The sequence below is a fragment of the Vulpes lagopus genome, chromosome 5 (assembly GCF_018345385.1).
Source record: "Vulpes lagopus strain Blue_001 chromosome 5, ASM1834538v1, whole genome shotgun sequence".
Lineage (NCBI taxonomy): Eukaryota > Metazoa > Chordata > Mammalia > Carnivora > Canidae > Vulpes > Vulpes lagopus.
The window spans coordinates 101,605,950-101,630,148 of record NC_054828.1 but is presented as its reverse complement, the minus strand read 5'-3'; the positions used below and the strand labels follow the sequence as shown (position 1 = coordinate 101,630,148).

At 43.1% G+C, this 24,199-nt stretch overlaps 1 protein-coding gene across 17 annotated transcripts in view; it reads right to left on the bottom strand.

The window, feature by feature from the left end:
* Window positions 1-24,199, bottom strand: part of SLC8A1 (solute carrier family 8 member A1) — a 398,173-nt gene that overhangs the window by 328,254 nt on the left and 45,720 nt on the right. For 6 of the 17 annotated variants that reach the window (XM_041756259.1, XM_041756265.1, XM_041756260.1 and 3 more), the window contains exon 1: window positions 15,137-15,394. The exons of 2 other annotated variants lie outside the window; for them this stretch is intronic. In XM_041756259.1, the coding sequence (XP_041612193.1) occupies window positions 15,137-15,205 (69 nt within the window). In that variant the 5' untranslated portion in view covers window positions 15,206-15,394. Of the gene's footprint in view, window positions 1-15,136; window positions 15,395-15,570; window positions 15,768-16,225; window positions 16,509-16,823; window positions 17,120-24,199 lie in introns of those variants that run through there. 9 more of the 17 variants (XM_041756269.1, XM_041756268.1, XM_041756271.1 and 6 more) reach the window with 6 other exon arrangements.

Genomic DNA, 24,199 nt, shown 5'->3' with positions numbered 1-24,199 from the left:
TTTTCTAAAGTTTCTGACAATCTACACAGTGACATGGTTTTAAAACCAGGTGTATATGTACATAGAACAAGTAAAGTTTTTTTTTTAAGATTTTATTTATTTATTCATGACAGACATTGAGAGAGAGAGAGAGAGAGAGAGAGAGAGAGAGAGAGAGGCAGAGACACAGGCAGAGGGAGAAGCAGGCTCTATGCAGGGAGCCCGAGGTGGGGCTTGATCCTGGGATGTGCCCTGGGCCAAAGGCAGGCACTAAACCACTGAGCCACCCAGGAATCCCCATCCACTTGGCCTTTTTACATTCTGCCCTGATCTACTGTACCTGTAACAAGGGGTAGGCTGTTTCATGGTGCCTTCAAATCAATTCTCACATCTAGGGCCAGTTCTTGCTTAGCAACATCCATTACATCATCCAAATGAGCTTTCAGCACAGTATTAAGAATACCCAGATTGTCTTCTGCTCACTATTTATTTTGAAGCAACAGACAACCCCAGCACCTAGAGATTACAGTTGTGAATGGCATTGATGAGGCAGGGTGAAAAGATATTCAACTGAAAAAGCCAGACCCCAGCATTGAAAGGAGAGGTCAAAGGAATGAACCATACACCTGCAAGACAGGTTTTTATCAAACTGCCTCCATAAAGAGTGAGGAAGAGCCCCACTGCAGAGGGAGTCCTAAAGAGTAGTCAGGCAGCAGAGCTCTGGGTTCCTTGGGGAAGCCACAGCCAGTTTTGACCACCAAGGAGGACCTGACTTGGAGAGAAGAAACCCGTTTGGCATTCCTGTCAGTCCAGCGCACAAGGTAGCATAATCTCATTCTACTGATTGGCAGCTGAGGTTATTCAGAGGAACTCCTTGACTCATCAGGACCTGGAATTCCCTTCAATGTAATTCTTGCTGACTGAAAGCATCAAAGCCAAGCAATTAATCTGTTTCTAAGGCAACATTAAAGCAACCATAAGTTCTCATCCACTCCTGAGACAAGCACTTTCAAATGCTTTTAGACAAAGAGATGATGCCAGAAGACGACTTTCCTTATCTGACCTTCCATCTAGGGGGCAAATTACCGCTCTGACACCACCCAACCTCAGGCCAACCCACCACGACTACACGTTACTAGGGAGCTCTGTTTCCATGTTGACTCTCTGCTATCACCTTTTTCTTTTTTTCTTCTCAAAGAGAGAATTTCCTCTTTGTTACTTAGTAAATTGGGACAGGTCCTCTAGAGTACAGGCAGAGAGAGGTCATATAAGGGCTACACCCTCCGGTTGAATGTATGAAACTACAGTCAGAATCCTGTGCCACGTCAGAAAACAGTCACCTCATTCATCAAAGGAAGCCCCTCAGGTAATGGTCAGGCAATGCGGCCAAAAGCAGAAAGGTGAGTTTCAGATTTAAAATAGCGAAGAAGTTATTGAAAAGTCATGAGATGTCATCCATGGCCCTTTCTCCTACTTCGTTTTTCTATGTTCTAAGCAGAACTTATTACTGCTTTTGTGTTAATAAAATTAATGTAATGGTTCTATTTATTGCCTTTCTTTCTCTGATAGACATAAACTCTGTAGAGGTGGAGATTTTTGTCTCTCTTGTTCATTGATGGATCTCCAGTTCCTAGAGCAGAATCTGGCACATAAGAGATACATGGCACCTGCTTATTGAATGAATAAAATAATCCTCATGGGGTCATGTGCTGATTCACCAAATCTCTGAAGGTAAATCAGAATCTGGGAGCTCTGACTAGGCATTTGCATTTAAAAACATGCCCTGTGTGAAGCGGATGCCCCTAAAATGAGCAGAGGCCAATATCACACTACACTGAAAAGCCAATATCGGTATTGGGTGGAGGAGAGGAAATGTGATACAGGCTTATAGGCAGAGAACCTCAGGCTGGAAGAACTGACCTCCAGCATAGAGGAACTGGGGCTCTGACACTTTCCCCTGGCACCTGGGGATGGGTCTTCCTACATGAGCCCTGGCTGGCTGATTTCTTTTGTAATGCCAAGTTCATCTGCTCTGTTGAGAGGGTCCTGATATTTTGGACATCCTCAATTAAGCATCTCTTCTCCTTTCAGAACAATAAAAAGACATCTGGTCAAGCACCAACCAAAAATCAGCTCCATTACAGATGCCTCATAAAAGGGAAAGTGCATCAAGAATTTAAATTTAAATAAATTAACTCTGCACACTGGCATGGAAATATAAGAGAAAGAAAGCCGGAGAATAAAGAGAGTCTTTCAATACTAAATAAATAGAGAGGAATTCAAAGGGAAGCTGCTCTGCTAATCTTGGGCCAGGACCGTCCTTGGATTCATTTTGCCAGTGCCAAGGGCAGAGTAAGGGCCCCCCTTATTGTCATAAATGCCAAATTCTGACAATAATGACCAAAACCACTGACTGAGCACATGCTTTGTCCCAGGTGCTTTACAGACTGCTTTGCATTCACTGTCCCTGACCTTTCTGACAATATTGCAAGGAGGTATTATCATTCTCATTTTACAAATGAGAAAAATAAATGATTTGTAAAAGTAAACTAGCTGAAGTTGTACAAACATAAGTGAACTGGGATTTTAATCCAGGCACTTTGTCTTAATTATACCATCGTGCCTTGCAAAATGGCAGCATTTTTTGTTTGGTTTCACTACCTAGGTGAACAATACTGTTCTCTGGTTAGCCAAGAACTCCCTACTTAGTGCGGAATAACATTTCCATGCTGCCCTCCTTTCCCCCTGAATAAATGTATGTCGTTGTTTGCACTATCTTAACAAGAGCCTTCATGCTTGCCTCTCCTGTCTCGTCCCTCCCCAGCCCCTGGAGTAAGGGCTTTGTAAGCCTTCTTATTCCTCACGTAGCGAGGGAAAGATGATCCATTTGGGGGATCATCAGCTAAAATCTGAGGTCTGAAATCACTCCAAAGCCATGTAATAATCTCAAGGTTTTTCCATTTGGTCAGGAGAAAAAGAAAATAGAGAAAGAAATCCTAGCAGTGAGCAGGCAAAACTAAAATACAAGATGGGTGGAGCTGGGGAGAATGATACTGAATTTTAGCATAACAAGTTAATACTTTAATAACAATAAATCAGTATTTTCTCAAGAATTTCAATGCAGCTCACAAATTTGCTGTCCTAGGGCCAATACTTTTTATTTTATTCTATTTTATTTTAATTTTTAAACCAGTAAGTAATCCAAAGCTACAGGAAAACAACACATTCATTCATGGTTTTGTCTGCCAAGCTTTTCTTAGCCACTCCCATATGCCAGATATTGTGTTAAAAAGATGAATAAGATAATATCCTCCAAGAAGCTCACATTCTACAGAGGTATTACAAAAGTCAAGTGTGAATCTCCTTTCTGGAACAGAACTCTTGCCTTACTAGAGAATCACAGTAAAGGAGAGGCTTTCCAGGCATTCAGACAGTGAGATAGATCATAGATGCACCTTGACACACTCAGAGCAGACCGCCTCGTTCCCAGGTTAATGCACCTGAGCTCCTGGATTAATACAACTAGGTTTCTAGAAACCGCAGATTGCTCAGCCTACTGTTCCACCACCTAAGGTTTCTAAGCGTAGTGAACTCTTGGAAGCAAGGCCTTGGAGCACCTTGATTGTACCCTGCAAATCTTTCAGAGGCCTCATGATGGACAACAATAACTATTTCAGATAATAATTTGTTCACCATCCACCCTGAAGAGAAAGAGCAGCCTTTGATGTCCAACCTTACACACTGGTAGCAAAAAATGAGGTCATATGCGTGCCTTTATATCTGGGTCACCAAAACGATTTACTACCTAAAAATATTTTCCACACTAGCTTGTTGACGTTTCACCTTAAGAAATGTGTTTCTGAGTGAAGCACAGCCCTCTCTGTATTTCTAGCTCTAGAGAGTGGACCAGTCATTTATTCATTGAGCATGCACTGTGTGTGTATATGTGCAAAGCACCAAAGCCAGCACTATGGGGATTATAGAGATAATTGCACCTGCACCAGATGAACTGACAGTCTTCAAGCAACTCAAACAGTTAGCTAGAAAGAGTGAGAGGACATTCTAGAAGGAAAGAATGGTGTGCATAAGGCATAGAGCGCTGCTGCTTCCCTTTAAGTTCACCTACAAAACACTTGGGAAATTCATTAATATCCAGATAACTGGGTGCCATCACCAGATGTACAGTATCTCTAAATAGAAAACCCAAATTTGAACTTTAGCAAGCACCCAGCTGATTTGATAGAGGCAGTCTTGGCACCACCCCTTAGGGTACCGGCATAAAGGGCAGAACTAGGTAGGGAGTAGAACCAGCAGGGGGTCTTCTGAGCAAACACAGATTGCAGAGCAAAGCACTTAGGTGAGGTACTGGATAGCAGCGCCTAAAAATTAGAGGATAGTGTTTCTTGCAATATCAGTAAAATGTTGATGTGAAATAACAGATCAAAAGAGCTTTCCTTCTCACAGATTAGGACTGCAGATAGCATCAAAATATAGAACCCCTTAGTGAATCAAGGGGGAAGCAGAAGAGATCTGGACAATGGAGAAGATAGGAGATCTCATGGGCCCCCAAAGAGGAGGTTAAAGCATTGGGAGTAACATATATACTTCATAATTCTGCCAAGGGTTTGGCAAATTGAACACTAATAAAAAATAAATTTATTATTTAAAAAAAGGAAAAAATGTAAACAAACAAACAAACAAAAAATTTTGCCAAGGGTTAGTTCTGCTCTCTTTAAATAGGAACATCTAAGGATTGCTAGGACACTACAACCAACATGTGACAAAGATCCAGGATAAATGGAAGCCTTTGGAGACCTTCCATCCAAGGTCCATGCACAAGTCCTGAATAGAGTAGACAATATGTAGAAATAGAAACCCCAAACCTGAATCCTTGGGTGGTGTGGAAAGTTGTGCTTTTGAAATTATAGGGTCTTTACGTGCATCACCCTTCCCTCTCTTTACTTCAGCTCAAGGGTAAATTTTGTTGTCGCTTTTGCATTCTAGTCTGCCTCTTGGGACTAGGGATGTTTAATACAGAATCTAATTTCAACCTATGTGATAGGAACATCCAGCATGTTTTTTTTTTTAAATCTTTTTTTACCAAGGAAAATGCTGGTTATGTGAGCAGAGGCTGGTGAATTTCATCAGCTTTTTCCCTGAGTCATTAAACTTCATCTTCAAGTAGATTGCTTTTCAAGAGATGGAACCCTATCAACTTGAAGTTTGAGTCTTTTAAATTTTCCTGCATAGTGTTAAATCATAGTCCTTAAAAGAATAAAATGCTCTTAAGAAAAGCAGAAGAAGGAAGTAAAAAGAAATATTTTTATTTTTTAAAAGATTTTTTATTTATTTATTTATGAGAGACACATAGAGAGAGGCAAAGGGAGAAGCAGGCTCCCTATGGGGAGTCCAATGTGAAATTCAATCCCAGGACCCTGGGATCATGCCCTGAGCCAAAGGCAGACGCTCAACCACTGAGCCACCTGGAACCCAAGAAATATTTTTTAACACTCGAGTTGATAGATGCTCATGTAATGGTGACCCTTCATCAATATTCTGTGCTACAATTTTCTAAAGTTTCTGACAATCTACACAGTGACATGGTTTTAAAACCAGGTGTATATGTACATAGAACAAGTAAAGTTTTTTTTTTAAAGATTTATTTATTTATTCATGACAGACATAGAGAGAGAGAGAGAGAGAGAGAGGCAGAGACACAGGCAGAGGGAGAAGCAGGCTCTATGCAGGGAGCCCGAGGTGGGGCTTGATCCTGGGACTCCAGAATCGTGCCCTGGGCCAAAGGCAGGTGCTAAACCGCTGAGCCACCCAGGGATCCCCCAAGTAAAGTTTTTAAAATGGAAGCAGCTTACAAAGGAAGTAGCCAAATTTTAGTATTTAGAGGAATAAATTGAATAGCTTATGGGAAAACATGAAACTTTTACACAAATCCCCGAGCACAGTTTATGAAACATACAGTTTCTCCATGAGATAAAGCATCTAGTGAATATGCCCTTTACACCAATCCCTTTACACGTATATTTGAAGAATTGTTTAAATTTTGGCTGAAGGGTTACGGTTTTAATGTTAGTAACTATGCCAAGACCATTATGTTATGGTTTTCTTGTGATAGGCCAGGACTGGAGAAAAGCCAGTGGGGAAGATTGGAGAAAAAAAGTCAGTGGAAGAAGAAATGCCAATCATCTGATTATTTAATTAGCAAGTGAAGAGAGTAACTTCTGCCTTTTAAGCAAGAAATGTTTTCATCTGTATCAATGACTTATGCAAGAACATTCATTCACTCATTCATTCAACAAACCCTAAATGTCTATTACGTGTCTGGAGTGGGAGAGGCACTGGGGCTAGAGCCATGAAGTAAACAGACAAACCTCTCCCCTTCTGGAATGTATTATGCAGCAGGGAAGACAGATGACAGGCGTTAATTTAAATTATTTCGAAAAGAAACGTAATTATTAACTCTAATAAATGTTGTAAAGGCAAAACACTGCCCTACAAGAGTAACTAATGGAGGACCTGACCTCCTAGGGTATTAGGGAAAGCTTTGCTTAAAGAAATAACATGTGAGCTGAAAATTAAGATAGTCAGCAGGAAGCCAGGCAAAAGATTGTTGGGTTGCCAGGTCTTGGGTTAAACTTTTTGCAATTCACCTTCTGTGTAATGGTGATACTCACAGACCTTCTTAGATATGCTGGGAGATGAGATCATGTTTAGAAAATACTAAAAGCCAAAGCCAGGGGGAGGAGCACCTGGGTGGCTCAATTGGTTAAGCGCCCAACTCTTCATTTCCGCTTAGGTCATGATCTCAGGGTTGTGGGATCCAGCCTCACAACAGGCTTCTTTCTCAGCGTGGAGTCAGCTTGAAACTCTCTCTCTCCCTCTCTCTCTCTCTCTCTGCTCCTCCCCTTGCTTATGCAAGCTCTTGTGTGCTCTCTTTCTCAAATAAATAAATAAATAAATCTTAAAAAAAGAAAAAAGAAAACAGTCAAAATGGCTTCTGTAAGTTTTTTGACTTGCCCCTCTGAGGTCACAATCACGTAATTGCAGTTAATTTCATTGTACCACTCTGCTGGGGGCAATGTGGTGGGAAAAAGGATCATTGGTCTGGGAGCCAAAAGAAATGAGTGCTGGTCTCAGTTCTCCAGGACCATTTTTTTTTTATTATTAATAATTTATTGTCAGTAAGAAAGACTGGCTAATGGTAGTTTTTCAGTAAAAACCTTTACAAGACCATTGCATCACAAATATACAGACACTATAAAAATTGTGTCATGATGGTTTTGGTTTCCTGTGGCACTGGACATGGCATTTGCCCTTTCTCAGACTAACCTGTAAAACTGGGGAATTTTGCTAACAATAGGAAACTGTGGTACCCTAATCCCTTGCTTTGACATTCAAGGTCATCATCATAATACAGCACATGTCTATGTTGCCAGGGTTACTGTTCCTGGTAGTCAACTAAGCTACTAAATAAAAATTATCCAAATATGCACCATGTTTTCCTTTCTCATGCTTTTCTACCTGCCTTCCATGATCCATCTTAAATGTCCAATTTCTCTTTATAAAACTGTTTTTATTACCAGGAAGGCCCCTGACAGCCATCTAACTTTGCCTCTACCCCCTTTCCCCAACACGAAAACTCAGGCCACGATAATTTAAAAGACTTTTTCAAAGCCACACGTCTCAAATTTGACAGAGTTTGGCTCTAACACAAGGTCTTAGATTCTAGGCCACCTCTCTTCGCAGGACACCAACCCCAACTGCTAGGATTCTTCAAGCTCACTGATTTTGCCTTTGCATCTCTCACAATCTAGCAGTGTGTCGGGAGTTGGCAAACTACAGTCAACAGGTCAAATGTAGCCTGCCGCATATTTTTATGGGGCCCATTTCATTAATTTTTTTTTACTTTTTTAAATAACTAAAGCAACAAAAAAAGAATGTTTCATGATGTGAAAATTATAGGATGTTCAAATTTCAGTGTCAATAAATAATATCTTAGGGCACACAGCATGCCTATTCATTTAAGTATTGTCAATGGATGCTTTCATGCTACAACAGCAGTGTCGAATAATTGTGACAGGCCCTGTGGTCCACAAAGCCAAAAATGTTTACTATGTGGCCATTTGAAAAACAGTTTTGTGACCTGTGGTATATGTCATTATGTATGTCCTTATCTTCCTCCTCTCCATGGCAACCTCCCACAATCAGCATGTACGTGTAAAGGCACACAGGCAGAGACAGAGACTCACTATTCATCTCAAGGAATAAGAGCAAATCCTTACTGAGCACTCAAATGCCAGAAACCCTGCCCAATGTTTTACAAGTATTAATGTATTATGCCTCACAAAAACCCCAGATGGCTTCTTACCGTTATCATTTCCATTTGATAGATGAGCAGAATGAAGCAGAGGAAAGCACCTAGCATGATGTTAGATATACCATTTGTTGAATTCAAATAAATATTATGACTGTCATGATATGCCTATTGACCTGAGAGAACTTTAGCCTGACTATTCTAGGGTTCCTCATTCTGTTGGTCAATACCCTCAACCTAGAAGGAAAAGTCATCATTGTCTTTCTACCTTGGGGAATCATTAAGAGACATCCAGGGACTCCTGAGGCCAGAAATCACAGATACATTTCTGGAGGCCTTCTACAGGATCAGACAAAAAAGGAAGATGTGACTTTGGTGACATGGCCTCAGAGCCCTAGATATGAATTCAATCTGCTCCTGTTTCCCTCTCAAAAGTCATTTACTTTCTATGACCTTCATTTGCTCATTTGTTTAAAAAGAACTGTTTGATCTCTGCTGTGATCCCTTCCAGAGAAAGCTGTGGTTCTAAGCAGCAAGAGCACAAAGAAGGAGAAGCTAATCCTAAAAGGGGCTGTTAACAGTTGCAGGACCAGGAGAGAAGAGGCAGTGAGGAGAAAGGGGAAAAAGAGCCATCAACTCTGCCCAGCACCAATTCATAAATTTCAGCTTCAGGGAACTCCCATCCCCCAACATCTGGCAGGTGGATTATTTTGGAAGAGTGGCTTGGAACTTCTGAGAGGCATTTGATATGACTTAGCACCTCCCCAAACTCTATCCTTTCACTCCTGCCGGATGCCGTTCACTTTAGAGGCTCTACCAGGGTCTATGCAGGAAGTTTAGGTTTGTGTGGAAGGGTAAGCAGTTGAATTCTCTAAACTTGCTGTTAGGACTAGATGCTATACATCGAGCAGGGCAGAGCCACAGCTGACCCTGGGTCCTGTGCTTTATGAGAAGCAGGAAAAGTTCAAAGTTCAAGAAGCTCAAGAGAGAAAGCACCAGAGCCATTCAGTGCCAAAAAAAAAAAAAAAAAGGGGGGGGGGGCGAAACAAAAACCACCTGTAACAGCCCAGAAAACATAACCATCAAATTTAAGGATGGTCTATCCTTTGTCTGACTTCTCAGACTTTTACAGTGTCTCTCTTTAAAGGCCATGCTGGAAATTCATCCTGAATTTTGTAAAATACACATGTGTAGTGGCTTATGCTATCATTTGTTCCAAATCCACTGTTCCCATGGCATGGTTCTGACCAGGACACACAGCTGATTTTAAAAGTCTAGAAATGGCCCTAACATTGCCCCAGGGTTGTGCTTGGCATAAATTAGCTGGGTCTGGTTTACATGTTTCAAAAATGGCTAGGCTGTATTTATGTTATTTTATTTATTTTTGAGAGAGACAGCACATGTGTGTGCATGGTGGGGAGGGGCAGAAGAGAGTCTCAAGCAGATTCTGAGCATGAAGCCCCACTCGGGGTTGAATGCGGGGCTCTATCCCAGGACCCTGAGATCATGACCTGAGCTGAAACCAAGAGTCAAATGCTTAGCAACTGTGCCATCCAGGGCTTTATTTCAGAAGCCCTTTTCACTCTTTAAAAATGAACTAAAATGCCTCTTCCATGAAGACTCTTCCAATATTCTCTTCTTCCTTTCAACTCTACAGCATTTTGCTCATTAGACAATCGTAGCAATATTTCTCCATTGGCCCAGCATTTAGGTGTTCTAGACCATGACATCCTGAAGAATAGAGAACGTGGCACAATGCAAGTAGCTTGTGAACAGCATCAAAAACTGGTACTATCGCCTATTAACTCTCGAATAAGTTATTTAACTGAGCCACTGTCTTCATCTTTAAATCATAATAAGGATGCTTCCTTGCAGGGCACTTATGAGCATTAAATGAGAAAACACATTCAGAGTGCCTAGATTGGCCCTGGGCATACAAGGAGCACTCAGGAGCTGTCAAATAATTCCTCTTCATCATCTGCATTGTCTGAAAAGCCCAGCACAGTGCCTTGCATACAGTAAGTGCTCAATAAATGTCACGGTTGGGCTGGAGTAAATTGCCGAAGCACCCTCTTGGCTGTCTGACTTCATTTCACTTTAGATCCAATGAAGAAACTATTAATTATTTTTGACTTCACGGGTAATGACACCTAAGTGATTCTTTTTTTTTTTGAATTAAGATGAATTTTAATATTTAAATTTATTTTTCTATGTCTACTGTATACGCAAGCAGCCATTTGTCTGAACTGGCATCGCATGTGTGTTTTGTAGGGTACTGGTATGAATATTCCAAGATGACATATAGTAGAAGCCATTCAAGATTTTAGGGATATCATTGGGGAACATTCACACTGGGGAACATAATTTGCCCCTTCTCAGAGGAATTCAAGAGGCTAAGTTTTCCAGAAAGGATCAGATTTTTTATATTTTTGCTGTGCCAGAAGTAAAATTTCAGCATGGAAGCGTATGTTGTCTCTGCCTGGCTACTCTCTACTCCCCCACAGCAGCCCTGTTCCTGGGCAGGCAGGTCCCTCACACTTCCCCACCAGAAGGAGGCACTGAGGGCACAAACAGGGCACCAACCCAGTTTCAAACTACTTTCACTTCTCCTGTACCTTCCTGTGTTTCAGGCCCTCAGGACTTTTCTGTCAGCTGACCTGATAAACCAATACAAGTTAACGAATGAACAGATGTCAGCGGTTTATAAGAATTCAGGGTGGCTCTTTCCTATGTGGTGTCATTGTATTTTGTTAGAGATCTACCAGATAGAATGACTTTATTCAAGCGAATGTCTAATAGTGAGAATTTCTGATTTTATGTTGGTAAATGGATAAATGCTTCCAATCCAAGGATGTTTTGCCCACCCCCGCCCCCACCAGATCACTTTAGAGGCACTGCCTAAAATGTACTTGCCTTTGACCACACACACATTTCCTTCATTTTCTCTTTCCCTATGTCATCCTCTTCCTCTTGAAATTGGCTAGAAAGTTTCAGGTAAAGAGGGGGCACCTGAATGGCTCAGTGGTTGAGCGATCATGTGCAGGGCATGATCCTGGGGTCCTGGGATCAAGTTCCGCATCAGGCTCCCCGCAGGGAGCCTGCTTCTCCCTCTGCCTATGCCTCTGCCTCTTCTGTGTGTCTCATGAATAAAGAAATAAAATCTTTAAAAAAGAAAAAAAAAGTTTTTCAGGTAAAGAGCAACTGATTCTTTTGAACCTCTGTCTATCTTGTTAGGTACCATACTCTCTTCGCTACGCAGATCAAAGGACAATCAGAGATGTGGATATAAAACACTTAGAGTTCAATCAGAGTTGTCAGCAAGGAGTCTACACAAAACACTAGAGGCAGTGAGGGCTGCAAGCGACTGTCTTCCAAGTTGAGCCAACACACTGGAAGAAGGCACCTGATCTCCCCATTTGTATTCTGGACTGCTCTTGATGAAAACATGCCAATGAGAGTAGTTTACCCCACAAGTCTCCAGTTCAGAAAGTAGGTTTCTGATTTACAAACCTTACTGAAAACCTATTAATTAGCTTAAGTCTTCAAAATATGTGTCGTATAAAATATATTTTGTGGTGTGTGTGTGTGTGTGTGTGTGTGCACGAGAGCCTGGGGAGGGAGGCAGTGAGAGAGAGAGAGAGAGAAAGAGGGAGAGAGAGATGGAGAGACATAGACACACAGGGAAAGAGGTATCTTTTGGAAGAGAAAGAAAGAAAACTGAAAATCATCTCACTGCATTTAATGAGGCCCCACCGGACTAGCTCCGAGTCCAAATCAAAATCTCAGAGGCCAACTCTGAAAGCTCACATTTCCCAAATCTATTCCATCCCAATGGGTCAGAAAGCATCTGACATTTACTTCCACTAAATCTCAACTATGTCTCCAGGGGATAGACATCCCTTTGTTCAGAGAGAAAACGGGAAACGGCTAGTTCAGGAACCCACTGGCTCGGTTAGCCACAAGTATTACTGGGATTAGAACCCAAGTGATAGACAGCTAAGGGAGCTGTGAGTGATGTGAGCTGTAATTCTTAAATCTAGGGAAAGTCAGGGAGAATATTTGCCACAAGAGGGAGCAGGAGAATTTGATCAGATGGGAGACTATCTGGTATAGGTTATGGTGAGGGAGGGCTCTAAGTATGAGGTATGGACAATACTAGAAGATGTTCTGGCAAGAGACATCTATCCCTTGTGAGAAAAAAAAAAAGCAGGAGGCATGAAAGGAGCAACAAGAAGAGAAAGATTGCAACACGTTGATCCCTAAATTCTCAGCAAATGTAAAGCAACAATTTAATTTTTGGTTCAAAATGACAAACATCCACACGGCAAAAATATAAAACATACAAGGTAGACCTCTACCACCCTCTTTTAATCGTATATTTCTTATTCCAGATTTAATTTTTATTTCAACTTGCACCTGGTTTATTTCCATGCTGATGGGGTAGACTGCTTGCTACCTACCTTTATGATATGCTCCCTCTACCTGAAGACATCATGGAGAAAGGGCTCCTCTCACTGAACTGCAACACGAAAATCAGATGGCAAAGTTCTAAAATGCACTTACTTTGGGGGAAACATATCCAGGACCTAAATGAATGCTTTAACTTGCTTTAAAGCAGGAGTGCAACCTCATTGGATCTGCAGAGCTTTTATCACTATTTATTTTTTCAAAGAAACAGATTAAATACTGAGAGGGAAGAAACCATGCGTTTACTTTGCAAGATAAATAAAAGCCTATTTTTGTCTGATAAAAACATGTTAAATATAGCTTGCTAACAAAATGCTGAAGCTCTCTTGGAATTTTTTTTTTCAAAACATAGTAAGCTTCAAAGAGCAATTAATGTAATTTCTGCATACAGTCCTGACTACACCTTATCTTCCTTCCAGTGAAAGCACTGCTATCACTCTCTTCCCCTTCATGGTCAACAAAATGGTTAGCTAGCTCTTAATCTTAATCCAAAATGATATAGCAGAAACCACTAAATAGTCATGATAAAATAAATAGAAAGATAGATGGATAGGTAGGTAGGTAAATATATAGACAGACAGACAGACAGATACAAAGCACAGCCTTCATATTCTTTTAATTCATTACTCTCCTCTTCAGCCTTATTAAGCTTTCAAGACAGAGTAAATTAAGTCTGATTGTCGTGGACCCTTGCATCCTCTGCAACCCTTGCATAGCTCAACAGTCAATAATCGTTTACCTCTATCCAGTTCCTTATTTCCCTAGTAATTAATCATTCCATATTCAATACAAGACAATAGCCATTTTAGGGGGAAAAAATCAGGGCTCTTTTTTTCAGTAGGTGGGAAAAATCTTAGCAAAATAGCCACCAGAATCAAATGGAATTCTTCAAGCAGGCGGAATTTGTAAAATGCAAACCATTTAAGAAAACACATCTTGCTCCTTGATGAAGTGAGTGGGTCTTCCCCCACCTTCTCACTCAGAGGCCCCAAAGATGGAGCTAGCTCTCCCTTCCTTCCTCCTTTCACACCAGCCTAAGCAGCCAATTAAGCAAGTTTAGAAAACCCATAGAGCTAAATCCAAACGACACAGGATTTGAAAGAGGAACCTAAAAGCGATCGCCCTTATTCTGGTTTTGTTTTCTTATCTGAAAAGAATTAAACATCTAGATACATTTCCACCCGCTTTTCCAGACTTGCTGCAGGAGTAGCTTTGAGAGAGAAAGAGAAAACATGTAAGTGTGTGTATGTGTGTGTGTGTGTGTGTGTGTGTGTGTGTGTTTAGGGGGGCGTGGGTGGGAGGTATACTTGCAGAATCCCCTCCTGGTTGCTCCCCGTTTCCCCATTTCCCTTAGCAAATCTTCACAGAGATGCTGGATTGTGGGTGTTCAATTGCTCATATTTGGAGATACTCAAAGCTATGCCTTTAACCAGATCTGATCAGAATCTCCACCTACTCTGCTAGCTCCTCCATGATCTGGATGCCAGCACTGTCTTTACCACATCTGTCATTTTTTAAAAAGCTTCTTCCACTACACCTCCTACTGATATCCTTTTTTCTCTTTTTAGTCTTTACACCTCCAGCAGGACAAAGTTTGTATTGTTATAGTCACAACCACTAGTGGCTGACTAGCAGGAGAGATACAGAGCGCCAGCAAGGGAGCCAGGCTAAGGGAGGGTTAAACAGATACCCAGTGCAAAGCATGACTTTATTTCCAATGACTGCGGACACCATGCACTATTGCTCTCTTCAAAAAAAAAAAAAAAAAAATTCTTTGTTAAATTTGATCACTCTGCTTTCAACCCAACCACTGCCACTTTGTCTGGAGAGGGAAATACAAATTGCCAGCCCCAGTCATTCATCAAATAGTCAAAAGAATCCTGGGGGGTGGGGGGGGCCGGATTTTTAAAATCCAGGATGCACACATACTGTATTTTTAAAAGCATCAGCTGGGCAGATTTGGTTTCTTTAGCCGAATGTCCACCCATAAGACCTCCCTGTTCTTCATTAAGGAGGAGCCAAGAAGGATATCCTCACATCTGAGAACACAGACCATTTCCCCAAGAGCCAGCAAAGCTCCAGAGGCAGATAATGCAGCTGCAAAGTTCCCTTTGAATCTCGTGGGGGGAAGATGCCTGTGCGTGCAGAATCCCCAACGCACACCCCTGCGGAGCGCCCAGAGACGGGGACCCTTCAGCCCACTCTCCCGCCGTCACCCCCGACCCCACCCCCGCCCCCTGGCCTGATCCGCCTGCCCCGGCCACAACTCCCTCGTCTCCGCAGTCCGTGGTGAAGCAGCACCCGGAGCTGGCCGGAAAAGAGACTCGCGAGCGTGGCCTTGGGGGAGACCCCAGGGATTACCGGCGGGAGGGACGACCGCGGAGCCGAGCCCAGTGGGTGGGGACGCCCGGCTCCCCAGCAGCGCTGCATTCCGGGTGCACTTAGCTCCTCGCGCCCCGGAGCCCCGGAGCCCAGCGCCAGCGCCGTGCGGGGCGCAGCATCTCCCTGGGCAGCCCTTTCTTCCTCGGCCGGCACCGGCACCGGCACCGGCACCGGCACCGGCACCGGCAAGGCAGGCACACTCACGCCCAGACGCACCAGCCCGAGCAATCTCGCTCCCCGAGAAGCGCGGACACCCCAGAAAACGTGCAGGGACACGCGCGCGCGCGCACACACACAATTGAGCAGCTGGTTCTTCGCCAAAGCAGAGGGAAGTGTAGCCTCACCAACAAGACGTGGAAAATAGTTGGCGGCAGCCGACCGCATCCCTCCCGCGGCCCCTCGTGAGATCCCACCTGGCCTGGGCGGCGTGGATGGCCCCTCCGCAGCTCCTCCAGCTCGCAGGCGACGCGGCGCACGCCCTCCTTTTAAAGAGCTCCCGACCTCGGGGAAGAGGTCGCTGGCATCTCGGGGGGAGCGCGGAGCGGGCGGCGGCGGGCAGGCTCCCCCGTGCAGCGCGGCGCGAGCGGCGGCGGCGGCTGCGGGCAGCCGGTGCGCGCGGGCGGGAGGCAGGCGCGGAGGCCGCGAGGCTGGGAGGGCCGGGGCCGGGCGGGCGCGCGCTCCCCCTCCCTCCCGCGCACACTCGCCCGCCGCCGCCCGCCGCCCGCCGCCGCCCGCCGCCCGCCGCCCGCAGCCTCGCGCTGGCTCACACGCGCGCTCGGCCCCGCCGCCGCCGCCGCCGCCGCCGCCGAGCCCCCGCGCCCTCGGCGACCGCCCCGGGAGAGGAGCCGGCGCGTTTCTGGAGCCCCGGGCGGGCGGGGAGCCTTTCCAGCCCCCCGGCCTCCGCCGCCGGGAAGGCTTCTGGATTTGCCCCCGGCCCCGGGCCCCGCAGTGCGTTCCGGCCCCCCCGGGCACCCGGCCCATCGGTCACACGCGCGGACCCGCGCTGCAACTTTTCTGTGCAACCTTCCTCGGAAAACCCTCACCCCGACTTGCCTGCCCAGGTCTCACCTCTGAAATGGTTAATCCAGATAGGTCTTTCGTCCCCCGCTTTCCAGCCCTCTGCTAAAGCGAGCGTCCGTTTAGCAAAGGGACCTGGGGATGGATCGATGATGTTTCTCTTGTATCTTCACTGGGTTTTTCCTACGTATAGACATGCACAGCAGAACCGTGGCGAGAAGCTGCTGACACAAGCAGATGAGGATGTGGGGGGTGAGGGGAGAGGTATTCCCCAGCCAGGATCCCTGAAAGAGGCTCCGGGTTGGTATTTCCCTCAAAGATTGCGGCTCCTCACCTGGGAATAAAGGCCAAGGAGCTGTTTAAAGCGAAAGCCGCGCCGGCTTCTAAGCTACACAGAGGAGTAAAAGATGAGCATTAGGGTTGAGTTAGGAAAGATCTAATGCAGCAATCGACGAACCATTCATTGGCCTTTCCAAGAGAAGCATTATCATTGCCAATACATCACTTCCCCATAATTAATAAAGGAGCATTGCACCAGGCCCTTGCTCTCTTGACAGCTCATTCATCCTTACAAATCCTTAATGACTTGGCAGGATGAAAGGCTAGACCCACTGTGGAGTTCACAAACCTGGCTGCACATGAGACACACCTGGGAAGCTTGTTAAAAAGGCAGATTTTAGCATCTCATCTTGAGACTCTGGTGGTTGTCGTTCTCAAGAGTGACTCCAAGCTTTTGTGTTTAAAGCAGCAGTTGACATTCACCAGTGGTGTAGCTCGCCTTGGTGTGAGGGGTCAGGGGCTGCTGTATGGAGGCGATGAGAGGATCAGAGCACCAGGCAGAAAGGTAAGTCCGTAGAGCAGTCCTCCGCACTGCTTACCGTGCAGCTCTGCGGGGCCAGGCCACAGGAGAAAGGCGATTCTGACTCCAGGAATCCCACTGTTGGACTATAAAAATCCCAGTGCTTAGGCCACACCCCAGACTGATTAACTTGGAATCTCTAGAGGGGTAGGACCCAGGCCTCAGTAACCTTTTTTTTTTTTTTTCCCCTAAAGATTCACTGGTTGATTCCTACTTCTAACCAAGGTTGAGAACCACTGTTCTGGACACAATACCCCCTCAATCCTGGAATGCGCATATGAATCACCTGATAATTACAGTTTCTTATGTGGCAGATCTGGAGCAGGCCTAGGATCTGCATTTCTAGCAAACTTAACAAGTGATGTTGGTACTGCCCGAAGGAGGACTGTGCTTTCATTAACAAGGATCTGCTGCGTCCATCTAGTGGTGAAGGATACACATCCTGATGGAGGAAACCAAGCTACTCCTTGTATATTCCCAGGAATCATTCATTGTCCCCTAAAAACATTTTCCTTTCCTGGCTAGGAGTTAAATGTTCTTGACTTTCCACAGACTTCGTTAGACCGCACTGACTAGGAGGTGTAAACAGAATGACATGTGGGGGAGACGCAGAAGGTCACCATCTCTCTGTGAGAGTATGTCCTTAGCCAAAAATTACTTAGGGTACTGATTTCAAGGGAGTGTGAGAGGCAGACATTTGGCTCACACTCAGTGAAAAGGACTTGGAGAGAAAAGTGGCTGCTTTCTAAATGACACAGAGTGTAGCATGTAACTAAGGACTCCTCCCGCGGGAAATAGGACCAGGCTAGGCGAAAGAACTGAGCAATAGAGCTAAACGCAAATATGAGTGGACGACAAGTCATTGGAACAGCCTCTGTGGAAGGGGCGTGGCCCGTTCCTGCTCTTAAGGACCACTCAGTGAGAGCTCAGACTTTTTGGAAGTATAAGCATGCCTGTGACCTGGGTGACACTAGCCCTGTTCTTAAATGTCTGTATCCTGGTGGTGCCCAGTTTGCCTTGTCTGTAACTGGCAAAGCATTAAGGCTCTACCTTGCTCCTTGTTATTCCTCTACTTTCCCAGTCTAGTCTGCCATTAGATTAGTTTGGATTTGAGGGGGGTGGGGGATCTACTTGAAGGTCCTCTCCTTACCTAGCACCATTGAAATGCAACCTCATCTTAGTGATTTGGCACCCTTTCTCATTTGGCTTAATCTCTGAGTATATATATATATATATATATATATATATATATATATATATATTAATTTTCTTTTCTTTTTTATTTTTTTTGTCTTTTATTTCTCATTAAAGGCATTTTATAAGGGTTCCAGAGCCCCAGGCAAATCAAACCTTTTGCTCCCTTCTAAATGTCATACATGACTGGATTTTTATTGCAAGAATTATCAAAGGCTACATCACTGGCACAAGGCTCCAGGTAAGGAAATAGAGTGGTTTCTGCAGGCTGTGGCTTTGGAAAGAAGAAATTTACGTGTAGGAAGATGGTGATTTACATTCCAATCCAACAGTATTTCTTAATTGTATTCTTGAATGTTGATCACCATTCTTTCCTCTGGGCTTAGGATTCAGAGTTATGGGTCTCTACTGTTAAGTATCCAAAGCAGTAGGGCATGACAATTTTGGGGACTCCACAGAGAAATCACTAAGATTTGATATATTCTTTTTTTTTTTAAGATTTTATTAATTTATTCATAGAGACACAGAGAGAGAGGCAGAGACACAGGCAGAGGGAGAAGCCGGCTCCATGCAGGGAACCTGACATGGGACTGATCCTGGTTCTCGGGGATCACGCCCTGGGCCGCAGGCGGAGCTAAACCGCTGAGCCACCCGGGCTGTCCAGATTTGATATATTCTAAAGATGGTTCAGATTTTCATGAACTAATGAATCTTCAGGTTCATACAAACCTTCAGGAAATCTTTTAGCAAATAAACTCACTTTCAGACCAAGTATAAATGTTGTGAATTAGGCCCTGTGTTTTTATCACGTCCTCAGAGAAATTGGACACAGGATCAAGGCTACCAAAATTTTAAAAAATATTGAGTATTTTAGTAAAATATTAAATAACTCTTCATCATAAGAAAAACAAGTACATCGTTGTAATTTCTTTCATTTTTACTTTGAATCACCTCAGTCAGAGGTACCCATCATTGTTTCTCTAGTCCTGGGTCTTTTTGCAAGTGTGCTAATATGGAGCTAGTAATTCCCCACCTCATTTCCTACTCTGCCAGCCTTCACACTCCACTACCTGCTCATTCTTGAGCTCAGTCTGATGCTGATTTCTACATAAGAAAAAAGTAGCATAGCACAGCACACTGAGCCTGGTCAGCAGGTGGAGCTCAGCATTAGTCCTCCCACACCTAGGAATGGGCATCATTTGTCCTTTGGGTTTCCTTTGCTGTTGATTGGATCCAGGGTTTTTTGCTCCAAGGGTGACTGCAGGGATTTTTTTGTTGTTGTTGACTCCAAAGTGCTATTGTTCCTCCTCCCTGGGGCCCTGTTCCTGCAAATAAACTTTTACTTCTCTGTTTTGTTTTGACTGGTTCAGCACCACCCTGAGTTCCGTCCAGTAAGTGGACCCTGCCTCTGGGTGGAAGCAGCCTCCCTGATAGACTCACAGTTATAACCCAGAATTCTTGCCCTGGGGAGTCACCCATGTCCTTTGACTTTGTCACAGTTTTTGGATCAGGGATCTGCACTTCCACATCCGAGCAATTTATCATCAAGGATTGGGCTTGTCCAAAATCCTGACACTCTCTTTTTCCATTTCTGCCCCTTACTACATTAAGGACATTCATTATCCAGTGTCCCACAACTTTACCAGTGCGTGACTTCGTGGTGGAATAATTATCTAGAGCCATTCATGGGTCAGAAAAGAACAGAAACTGGTTAAGAGTTAAAAATTTGGAGTCCAAATATCTGACGTGGAACCTCCCCTCTGACTTTGAGGTCTTGGGGAAGTTTTTAATCTCTCTGAGCCACAGTATCTTTGTGTGGAAAGCCTAGGTTTTAAAATCTCCTTAAAGGCGTTATAGGTAGGACAAAATATATATAATATGCTTGACATAGTCCTTGATTATAGTAATTATTCAATACATGATGCTGTTATTGTTACTATTGTTGGTAAAGTTCCATTAAGTGATATTCATAAAGTAAAAAATAAAAAGTGTTTATATGATTAGGTTCTACATAATCGGGTCATCTCATTATCAATAACAATTATGCTATCATTTGTACTATACAGAATTCTATACAATAAATAAACCCAGGAAAATGAATCCTCTACAGTATGAGAGTACTTTCCTTCTCTGTAATGAAAGAAGCTGTTGCGTACTTTCTAATTTTGTAAGTATGGAGTGTAGTTATATGTTTGATAGAGGAGGCACCACATCTGTTGTATATTGGTTTGGTACAATTTCAAATCCACTTATTTGTGATAAAGCCCCCCAAAAAGTTGTTGTTAGAAATAAACTTATTTTGATATAAGAATGAAGTATGTTGTGTCAGGACATCATCATCTCACCTCTTCTCACCAGTAAGAATGCAGCAGCTCAGCTGCTAGAGGCCCCTCCTGGGGGCTTCTTGATAAAAACATATAAAGAAGCAACTTGGCAAAGGACATTTAGACTATAAATACCGAGAGTTTATGAGGACCATCTGAGAGTGTTCGGTCCGGGCAAAGTGACTCCTTCTCATCTAAAATAGCTCTCCAAAGACCTTGGGGCATTAGCTCTTGCCTTGGTAAAGGCGACTCTTATTGGCAGCAGTGAAAACCAGGCAGCAGCCCTTGGCGAAGATCATCTTGCCCATCGACACCAGAGCTACCGTTCCCTAGCAACATGCTCTAGCAACAGGGAACTTTTGCACTGACAGCTGCACATCAGCTCACAGTTGGCTGACCTGTCTCTCCCAAGTACCAACTCCTGTAAAGGTTCAACCCCACTGACTGTGGACTTTATTCCTTTCTTCTCCTTTTGCCTAGAACAATAGTGTGATTAATGGATCATTGATTTGATGTATATTATTTCTTTATTGGCTTATTAAAAGACATCCTGTATGCTATTGACTTGTGAAATTTCCGCAGTGAAACTGCATTAAATAAATTGCTGGCAAAGAACAACAACGACAACAACAACAACAACAAAAACTCAGTCTCTGAGCATTAGTTTGCTTTCCAAAACAAAACAACATTCTTGCTGGATCAAAATATTTCTTTTCTTTTATGTCTGGGTATTAACTTGAACCCATCTCCATTGTATAATCTGAGGGCATAATTTCCAATAGAGTCATTTTAAATGAATTTCACTGCAATGAACATTTTTCTTGTCCTATCCATTATATTAACAGATGATCTTATCTGTGACATAAACTTCTTCACTAAGTTTGCACAAACTTTCCTCAATTAATTCAAGGACTCTCTACCAGTAGAGACTCCAGATAAAGCCCCCAGGATGCTCTTTACCAGACAGTTATTTGTGTAGATATTAAATTATTTGCCATCTACAACCTAACTTATTTTAAAGAAATCCTTAGGAACTACTGAGGGAATTCTGATTATCCTCATTTTATAGATTGAGACCAAAGAGGTTTGCCCAACCTTGGCTACACAGTATCAGTCATGTTGTTCCAAAATAATACAGAAGCTCAGACCCACTCTTGGAGATTAGAAGTAAAGTATGGGCATTGGAAATTTATTTATTTATTTATTTATTTATTTATTTAGGATCCCTGAGTGGTTCTAAATTTCAGCCAGAAATGAGAACTTCTTGCTTAAGATCAAAGAGCTTATTAGTAGTAAAGATGAGTGAAAAAAAAAAATCCCTTTACATCTGCCACAATGTTGCTTGTATTCTGCTGCTCCATCAAACATTGATATTTAACAGAATATAAAAATGGGGGCCCTTCTTGGAAACTTAAGAGAGCTTACAAATATTTGAGGGCCTTTTTACATCTCTAAGGGGCACAAGTGGATTTTTGTAATTGACCTGACAAAGATATATAAGCAGATTGGAAAAGATCAAGAAAATGGAGTCTGTTGACTGTGTGGCCTCTTTCTATTTTGTTGAACAGTCAATCCCCAGCATCTAGAGCAGTTTTTGGTACATGGTAGATGAATTAATAAAGCACATATTGTCCCCTGTAAGGGACTTCCCTGTGTTGACAGAAGATGGATTTTGGTTCTAGGGTAAAGTAAACTCTTTGGCCCTTGTCCAGTGCACTTGCAACTCAATAGCAATCATGCCCTCTTAGCTATAGTGCAGGCCCTGGTTAGCAACTGACATCGTCACCATATCCACACCCACAGTCCTGCCTGGCCACCTGCTCTGTGATGACAGACAGATTGTCTGTGACATTGCAGGAGGCCAGACCACACAGAGATGGCAATCTGACCAAGCCTCAGGCTTATGCCTGTAAACTGACCCTTTGTCAATTATCTCAGGAATTACTTATAAGCTCATTTGGCCCACTTTGTAAGAATGTCAGAGAATCTCTTATTTCCTGTTGAGAGAGGCTCTTTAGGCATATAATTTATGGATATGTGCTTGCTTTTTCATTTACTATTTTTCAAGAATCAAGGGACCTGTGAATTTTCTGATAGTTCAAAGGTAGTCATCAAGCAACTCTTATTAAAGGCAAAAATCTGGGCAGAGCAGAGACAAAACAGAGTTCACAGTGGAGAATTGTCATAGAAATTCTTGTTTTCATTCATTCCTTCATGTATTCATTCAACAACTATTGATGGGGACCTACTCTGGCCCAGGCACTATCTCATACCTAGAGATACAATAGAGAAAACATCAGTTAAATTTCCCATCCTCTGGGACCTACATTCTACTGGAAAAAAGAAGAGGCAATAACCAAAATAAACAAATGAACTCACCCTGGGTATCAGCTGGAGATGCTGCTATGGAGAAATGAAGCAAGAAAACAGGCTAGTGCCTTTAGGAAGCAAGTACTAGTTTAGGTGGTCAGTTTCTCAGAAGCCTCAGTGAAGTGAGAAGTTCTTCTGGACGTGCTATCCCTGTTTTGAGAGTCCCAAACAGGTAAGCAATAGAGCCCAATGTTTTGTTTGTTTCATACTTTGTTTCTGCCCGGAGTCAAGTTTGCTTTAGAATTCCTACCTCTAATAGCAGCCTTCCTGAGGCTCAGCTGCAGAGGCACAGCCACAGGGTTTGCACCTCCGCATTCAGGTGCATGTACATCTGTTATAAATCCAAGAATTTTTCCAAAAAGACGGACAGCTCCCTGAGGCTGCACATAAAATGGTTGTATCCTTTCTAAGGCAGAGCTGCTGCAAGAGTTCTGACTACCCCTTTAGGTTTTATTTAAAGAACGGTGCTTTAATGCAACTGGATGGCAAACTTTATGCAAGTGAGCTTTCCTGGGTGAACCTCTTACCACAAAGTCAACAGCACTGGGGAGTAGGGAGGGGAATAGCATATGTGTAGCTTAGGGATGGTTCCAGGGCTTCTTTCTATGAGTTAGTCACACCTCCTGTATCCTTCTTCCTATATTCTTAACTGAGATCACATAATACACATAACATGCACACATACACACTGCATTCATACACACACACTCTTACACAAACACACACTTGCATACACAAATCTTAACTCTGGCTAAATATCTTAATTATTGGAAAATCACCATTTGCAAATTTGCAAAAACACATGGAAATAGCAGCTGACTTCTTATTTTTCCTAATTTTATTTAACCTTAATGGTCTTTTATTGGCCAGATCTTACATACTTGATTTCATGTCTACTTAGAGGCTCATAGGCTAATGCAGAGTATCAGCCATGCACTGCTCTCTTTCAAAATGAATGATGATAGATTTCGGGCTTAAAAAAGATACTTGAATTATGTATCTTACAGATCTTGAGAGACATTTAATTTTTAGTTTTTGTCTTCCTGTTTCTTTTGTCAAATAAAAAAAAATCTCTAAATCTAGAAATTGCTCAAGGAAAGATTTAGATAGAAATTTTAGATGGAAATTATTCACAGCAAAATGCCAACTCAACTCAAAATGATCAATAAATATGTGTTGAATAAATGATGCAAATTAATGGAACATGCCTTATTATAGGGCAATCATGTAAAGGAAACTTTGTAGTACATTTATTGGCTGAATTTGTAAATCATCCAG